This window comes from Pantherophis guttatus, chromosome 2 (assembly GCF_059756535.1).
Source record: "Pantherophis guttatus breed Tessera chromosome 2, ASM5975653v1, whole genome shotgun sequence".
In the NCBI taxonomy this organism is placed as follows: Eukaryota; Metazoa; Chordata; class Lepidosauria; order Squamata; family Colubridae; genus Pantherophis; species Pantherophis guttatus.
In genome coordinates this window covers 272,074,503-272,082,949 of record NC_142064.1, presented here as the reverse complement: position 1 = coordinate 272,082,949, position 8,447 = coordinate 272,074,503, and the positions used below count along the sequence as shown (strand labels likewise).

At 38.5% G+C, this 8,447-nt stretch overlaps 1 protein-coding gene across 1 annotated transcript; it reads right to left on the bottom strand.

Annotated features, from left to right (window-relative positions):
- Window positions 1-1,840: 1,840 nt before the first annotated feature.
- LOC148115909 (vomeronasal type-2 receptor 26-like) lies at window positions 1,841-7,188 on the bottom strand. Its single transcript, XM_087885283.1, has 4 exons — window positions 6,880-7,188; window positions 4,830-5,624; window positions 3,836-4,048; window positions 1,841-2,043 (listed from the first exon to the last, which is right to left on the bottom strand). Exons 1-4 carry the CDS (start codon window positions 7,186-7,188, stop codon window positions 1,909-1,911), a joined length of 1,452 nt encoding a protein of 483 aa, XP_087741409.1. The 3' UTR covers window positions 1,841-1,908.
- Between the last annotated feature and the right edge of the window lie 1,259 nt (window positions 7,189-8,447).

The following is an 8,447-nucleotide window of genomic DNA, read 5'->3' as shown; positions in this document are numbered from 1 at the left end:
TACAATCTACATCGTGCAATAATTTATGTGGCAAGAAAAAATTCAAATGGTCTTCTGCACCTTTTGGAAGCAATAGATCCAGAACTGCTAGTCACAATATTGTTGTGCAATTACTTGGACTACGGCTGGCAGCTAGAAATCACGGAAATTCACCTACTCCCCTAGAGATTTGGAAATTATTATTTTCTAAAGAAATGATTAGCGCCATCATTCAGTGGACCAATGTAAAAATTAGAGAAGAAAGATTGAAGTTCAAGGATGGAGAAACAAAAAGTGACCCGCGCGATGTGGATTAGATAGAGATCAATTCATTTTTTTGCTTTACTGCTCTATACATCAATTTTTAGATCCAACCATGAAAACATTGAATGTCTTTTTGCTACAGAGGTCATTATGACCTCATGTCTGTAATAGCATAGCTGAAATAATACGTTTGTGGTTAAGGGTTAACATCTCCAAAGAAGGAAGGTAGTAAGTATCACATTTGCTTGAAAAATATATGGCTAAGGTCTATGAAATTGGGGAAAATTCTAGGACTTGAATGATTTTCTGTGAACTTCCATAGCAACCTGTTATTATAGGTGAATAATGAATCAGTTAATCTTTCTACACAAATTTTGTAATTCCTGTAAAATGACATTTCTTTATATTCCAGACACATAGTATGTCTATCTTATGAAGTCGAATTGGCTGACTGAGGAAACGAGTCCTGCAAATAATCTGGAAAGTCTACTGGGAGCAATGGTATGTTTAGAATGAATGAATAAAATAAAGCTGGAAGGGACCTTGGAGATCTTCTAATCCAGCCCCTTGCTCAAACAGGAGACCATATACCATTTCAGACAAGTGGCTGTCCAATCTTCTCGCCATGTACATGTTTTTCTCACCATGTACACGTATAAGAGCTGAGATGGTGCAGTGGTTAGAGCGTAGTACTGCAGGCTACTTGTGCTGACTGACTGCTGACTGCAATTTGGCAGTTTGAATCTCACCAGGCTCAAGGTTGACTCAGGCTTCCATCCTTCCAAGGTCAGTAAAATGAGGACCCAGATTGTTGGGGGCAAGATGCAGACTCTGTAAACCGTAGAGAGAGCTGTAAAGCACTATGAAGTGGTATATAAGTCTAAGTGCTAAGTGCTATTGCTATACATCCAAACTACACTGTGTTGTTTCTCTGTGTCATATATGTGGATATATGCATAATTTTGTGTTTGTTTGGTCAGGTTTATGTACTGTATATTGGAGGTTGTGATCCTTTGAAAACTGTATGCAACAAAATTTCCTTTTAATGTATGCTGATTAGTGTACATTTAAAGTGACAATAAAGTTATAAAAGTTAGTTAATGTTAAGTTCTTCTTAAAAACCTCCAGTGATGAAGCACCCATGATTTCCGAAGGCAAGTTGTTCTGCTAGTTGAATGTTCTCACTGTTAGAAAGTGCCTCCTTAATTCCAGGTTGCTTCTCTCCTTGATTTGTTTCTATCCATTGCTTCTTGTCCTGCCATCAGGTGCTTTGGAGAATAGCTTGACCCCCTCTTCTTTGTAGCAGCCCCTCAAGTACTGGAATACTGCTATCATGTCATCCCTAGTTCCTCTTTTCTGTAGACTAGCCAAACCCAAATCCTGCAACTGTTTTTCATATGTTTTAGTCTCCAGGCCTTTGATCATCTTAGTTGCTCTCCTCTGAACGTTTTCCAAAGTCTCAACATCTTTTTTGTAGTGTGGTGCCAAAAATTGGTTGACGGGTGTCAAATTTGCCATGTCACGTTGCTGCCAGGGGGCAAATCATTAGGTTTTTTCCATTCACAGAGCTGGAGGGGCAGGGCCTGCATGTGACATATCTGGCCCAGTTTGACACCTCTGTTCTGGATGAACCCACTTTCACAGGGACTAATCTTTTCTTTGATGTCACCCACCTTCCTGAGTAGAGATGGTCCTTTCCGGACAAGGAATGCAGTCGTGGCAGCAAACTGGCTCTCCTTCTCGAGACCGCTTGACAAATCCAGGATGACAATTTTCCACACATTTGGACTGAGGCAGAGACTAAGCATAAAATTAAAAAGTGCCAAAGAAAACATATTAGGATAAACATAAACATAAACTTTAGCCAGGTAGCCTCTGGGCTTTATTTAGATAAATAGGATATCTGTAACTATTTCTAAACTGTTGAAAGACAAATACTGAAAATTCCATTCCCCTTTCATAGTAATCCAAAACCAACTCCCAGTTAAGATACAAACAAAACATTCCTTACAAATTAGGACTGTCCATTTTAAAGGAGATCTTTGTTTTTTTGTATATTTCTTTGTTAATTTTTGAATGTTAATTTTTAGTCTTGAAATAAGACTAAAAGCTCCGTCTTAAAACTACAGTGAGATAAGGAGATGAAGTCATGAGAATGTGTCCCTCAAACAGGATAAATCAGCCATCTTTTGCTGTAGCACATGGGACATGAGCATGAGACAGGAAATATTTCCAAGGCCCAATTGAGAAATAAGTCCAATTAGAAATAGGTCCAAGAAAAAGCATTCCCTGTTAAAAAAAATAAATAAATACAATCGCCAACTGGTGTGGAAAGACAGACCTACATTTATTAGTAGTTTAATTTGGATCCTCCTTTTTTTTTTCCAGAGAGACTTGAGGCAGCTAACAAGCAAGATAAATAATAATAATAATAATAATAATAATAATAATAATAATAATAATAATAATAATAATAATAATAATAATAATAATAATAATAATAATAATAATTTTATTTCTATACCGCCCTTCTCCCGAAGGACTCAGGGCGGTGTACAGCCAATTTAAAAACACAGAACACAACAATGATCAAAAATTAAAATAATTAAATAAATTTGGCCGATTTAAAACCCCAAAAATTAAAATACCCCAATTTAAAATTATTATATTGATAGCCCTGCCTGGCGGAACAACAGGGTCTTCAGTGCGCAGCGAAACACCCGGAGGTCGGAGATCTTACGTATTTCCGGGGGCAGTTCATTCCACAGGGCTGGGGCTCCCACAGAGAAGGCCCTCCCCCTGGGTGTCGCCAGCCGACATAACTTGGCTGATGGCACCATGAGGAGACCCTCTCTGTGGGAACGGACTGGTCGGTGGGAGGCTATTGGTGGCAGAAGACGGTCTCGAAGGTACCCGGGTCCTCTGCCATGGAGCGCTTTAAAGGTGGTAAAGGTGGCATTCTAGAGGTTTTGATATGAAATATCCTCTTATAAGCCAAAGGCCAAATCTAAATGGCATTTCCTTTCAAACTATATCTCATTACTTGAGATATCAGGAAGAGCTTTTCTTTGAGTCAAAGCAATGTTTCAGTTCTTTACATCAGACCAATCATTATGATTCCTCATGAACTGAAATCATGGACCTCCTTCCTAGGAGCACAACACCTATTGCACTATCCCAGTGGGGTGAGAGATTGGAATGGATAATTCTGGCCAATTCTGGGTTGCTTAAAAACATCTTGATGTGCCCTTTCATGGACACTGACCTGAATAAGGACAAGATAAATCCTGATTTCAAATCCTATTTCCCACTGTGACCAAAAGGACTTCAATTCACTCTTGATTCACTTTCATTGGATTCGGTCCAAATCTGAACTTTGACCTGGGTCAACAAAATTGCCTTTTTCTTTGCTCTTTCAGAACAAGGAACAAGTAAACCTGAGGCTATCAGCACCACAATCCCTAGTACCTCAGCGCCTCGCTTTCTTTTTTCGTGTGGCTTTTACGTTTCAACCCTAAACCATGGTGCAATGGCTTACCACAGTTGAAATGGGCTTTGTAAAATAGAGAAAAGAGACCGATGTTTCTCCCACCTTGTTGAGGAACTTTAGCCAAGACAGAGTAGCTGAGTTTATGATAAGTCTTTGTCTTTCAAAAATCCCCAGTTCCTTTGGGATTAGTTCCTCCTTGGGAAAAACCACCGAGTTTATGATGACCAGATCAGCTGCTAAATCTCCATTTTGGTCAAAGTACAGTTGCATCCTGGAAATATTCCAATATTCATTCCTCTGCAGAAAGGGATGAAACTAGAATAGAAATGCAGGAATTTTAAAAGCAATAGACTGGGATCTATTGAACTGGGATTCCTGCAGAGAAGGGGTTGCGCTACTTGGTGTCAGAGTCACATTCATAATCATAGAGGCAAATTCTGCAATCTTAATCACAAACCCATAGATACAGGAATTTATTTAAAAGTTCATATATCCTTTTTTTAAATTAAAAAATAGCAATTTTTACTAAATCTGAGATATTTCCCACTCTTGTGAATATTATCTCCTGAGCGATTAGATTTGCTAAACTTGTTACCCTCTTGTAGCACAAGTAGGTTGAGATGCTTCCCCTCAGAGCTGGTCTCCAAAAATTTTAGCAAGGGGTTCTCTGCTTGGTTGCTGGGTGGATGTGGCCATAGTGGCGTGGCCTAGTCGGCCCCTGTACCACAGTGGGGGTTGTTTTTGTCCTCCCCAGGCTCCCCAAGGTGAAAACGGCCTCCTCAGGCTGCGGAGGCCCTCAGGAGGCCAGAAACGGGCCCATTTCCGGCCTTCCCAATCTTCCGGTAGGCCTGTTTTCCCAAGCCTTAGCATGCACCCTGCACTTACCTGCATCCAAAACGGGCCGTGTGGGGACTCCTGAGAGGGAAGGGGTGGGATGGGTGGGGCCAGGCAGGAGTGGGATTTGGGGGTTCTCAGAACTACATAGAATCTTAGCTAGATTTTCTCCCAAACCCCTATGAACCCCCAGAAACCCATCCCTACTTCCCCTCATTCACCTTTGAAATAAGCTGCATGGATCCTTGTAAGGACCCCCTACCTGCCACGGCTGCAGCCTTGGAGCCCATAGCACCTCTTTGCCTTCTGTCCTCTTCCTCCTGGATCTGGAGGAATATGCAGCATTCAAGGCAAGGGCCAGAGTCTTAATAATACCATAATAATGGTGGACATTTTGGATTTTGTTTCTGTTTCTTTTCTCTTGGGTCTCCAGTGGTGCTTTCTCAGTGCATCTTCTCCGGCCCTTGGCAGAAAATACATTTGTTGAAAAAGAACAGTGAAATATCTGATCTGCAAATGGTGACTCCACAAAGAAATTGGGTTCAAATGCATCCTTTGTTTGCCTTTCTTTTCCCTTGAAATAAAAGGTCCAGATACTATGCACATGTTTGAGAAGTCTGTAATTTTTAATTGGATTTATTGTGACATATGTGGTGATCCAGACTTTCCCTTCAACAGGTCCTGGCAAGCCTTCAAGTGTTAAATGGAAAGGAAGAATTCTGTCTGTAAGGGGAACATATTCTATGAAGTGAACAAAGACATTAACTTGCCTCCATTTAGAGAGGGCATCCCTGAGGGGAGCTATACGTCCAGTTGTTGAGAATTGTTGTGATATAACAACACAAATTCCATTCCTGACAAGCATAGGAGTGAAAATCCTCATGAAATTCTCTCCATTTTCTGTGTCTGAAGCAAAGAGACCAATTAAGGTCCATCTGAAATGCAGAAGCAATTGGACAAAGGCTGGGTAGAGGATCCCCTTTTTAGGGAAAAGCCGGTGGTAAAAAGGCAATTGACTTTTATCATTCTGTGACTCTGAAAATAATTGAAAACTGATCTGAAAAAACAATGAAGAACATTGTGTTCTATCTGAAGTCAGATCAGTTCAAAAATATTAGCCTTTAAAGAGACCCAATTTGTTCTCATAAACGTATTTAGTTTATTGTTGATTAATCATTAAGCAAAATCAAGATACAGAATAAAAATACATAATATTACAATTCTGTATACAACAAAAGTCCAAAATAAAATAAATAAATTTAAAAAGAATAAGAACAAAGAATGCAAATCACATTTCTGTATCACCCCTACTATTGATCACAATCAGACCTGTACATGCAACCCTCAATTTAAATGTTTGTTCAAATAAAAAGCCATATTAAAATCATTTTTGAATTTGACCATACAGAAAATATGTCATTTGAACACAAGCATCCCAAAAGCTCATTCATCTAAATGTGGTTCAAGATACTGATCTCTCCTTTTCTTATACAATTGACATTAAAATAATAGATATGTTAAGTCATCTGTCTCTGGAGCCTAAGATGTTTTTGTATTTCTGTGTTGATATACTTGAAATTTTGAAAGTATGTTTGTAGTGTCTAATATATTTCAAATAACCAGTATTACTGAGGATAGCTATATTTTTTCTGCCTTTATATCTTGGATTCTTTGTGCAGCAATCTTTTTAGCTTTTTCTCCAGTTATACAAGAGACCGCAGCTCCTAATATAATTTGTCAAGTTGTAGAGTCCAAGAATTTTCACTTGATTTTTTTTTTCTGTTCAAAAATCAGAATTTTGGAAGTCTATCAGTTTCTATAGCTTTAACGTAACTCCAATAATTATACACCCAGGTTTTAGACATAGAACAAACGGTAATGCTACATCACTGCAGGTTCTTAAGAAGAGATTGGACAACTATTTGTCTGAAATGGAATAGGGTCTCCTGTTTGAGCAGGAGGTTAGAATACAAGAGGTTCCTTCCAACTCTGTTATTCTGGTATGAATTCTCAAGTCAGCTTTGTGGTTAATAGCTGTAGAACTTTTATCCATCCACAAGTTACTTGAGGTGATGTGACTGGGTTTGTTCCAGTAGTGATACATTTAAAGTCCCAAACTTCAACTCCAATACAGTCTTACAGAGCCCATCTTGGGAGTATGGTAATAATATATTGGCAGTGTATAACAATGACACCTATAGTGGCCATTGTGAAAAGCATCTCTTCACTTCCAAAGGGAAGATAGGTTCAGATCTACCATTCACCCACCACAATGCCTCTCACTTTACCTATAGAAAAACGAACATACAAACCTGAGGGATTTTGTAGATGCTTCCTAATGTTGACATTTGGATGGAGATATCCTTTTTAGATCCATCAAGAAGAACTAAAAGGTTGTCCTTCCTTCCACAGCTGTAGTTGGGAACATTGGCTTCTCCTGTAGAAAGCATATCCAGCAAGGCATCTGATGTCCCAAGTGTACTCACATAGTTGTCATGGATATTATAACCAAGAGTGAGATTTCTCAAGAGCCAGGCATTCTTGTTAACCACTTGAATATTAAAAATGTAGCGTGGTATTCTTAGTGTATCATAAGGTATGCTAATGTAAGAAGTATTCATGTTATCATCATTATCATCCTCATCATCAACAACAACAAAATAATTTTTCAATTTAATCCTCCTTGTCTCCACAAGTCTTCTGATTCTTAAGTCCATACTGATCCACAACCAAAGGCAAATGATAGTCACCCATCACCATTTCATTTTTATGAATGGAAGATGGGATGGAAATAAACCTCCATCAGGGTTAACAATCACAAATATACCATCATTCATTCATTCATTTTCCATAACCACCATCTCAGTCAATGACTCTGGGAAGCTTACAATACAGGAAATATATTACTTTATTTAAATAAATTTAATATATTATTTAAATTTATTTAAAATATAATTATTATATTAAAAACATTTTAAAATAAAAAAAACCAGTAAAAACACTACAAACATCTCAATTCAACATACTCAAGAGCAGGATATTTGGCTAGTTAGCAATATAGCCAGGAAATTGAACCCTTGGCATATTCAGCATCCCAGGCTTGGGAACAGTACTAACTAGGAGTCAAAATCATTCAATCATTAGAGTAGAGCCATCATAATAGGAAGATGCCGTTTCATTAGGCACCCAGAAAAAAAAATCTAATAGTAACCTATGACCCTTTCAGTCACTATTTTAAACTAAAATCAGTATTCAAGCGATAACTCAGGATTGAATTGGAAGAAGTATATATTCTACATTTCTTTCAAGTATTTTTCCCTCACATTTGTATTTTAGTCTCTTGTACAAAAGAGAGAAGCCAAGGAAGTCACAACAATTCAAGAAATTAGATATGTCCTGAAATGTAGGACTAAGTGAAATAGGAAGGAAAGAAGGAGAGGGTTAGAACTGCAAATGGAGGGAATGCAACTCCATCACACTCAATTACTTACATGTGAAGCTGACTAGAAGGAGCCACATTGAAAGGCAATATTATATGTGATATTGTTGTTGCGGTGACAACTATACTGATGAGATGGTCTCCTGGCTTGTAATAGCTCCATGGTCGTTTTCCATCCAGGTGCTCCAAACTCAGTGGGCACTTCATTCCAAGCTTCCCAGAGACTGGCTGGCACAGCATCAGCATCAGCATCAGAAGAAGTAGGAAGTTCATAATTCATAGGGCTAAATCAACCTGCTTCCTATTTCTAAACAAGTATAACAAGGAGAGTAGAAAGTATTCAAAGAATCCTCACAAGATGGAAATGCCAGTGGCCCTTCCGATTCAGAGATAGATCAATGGAGCTTCCCATGGAAAGCAGAGAAAGGCATATTCAACAGC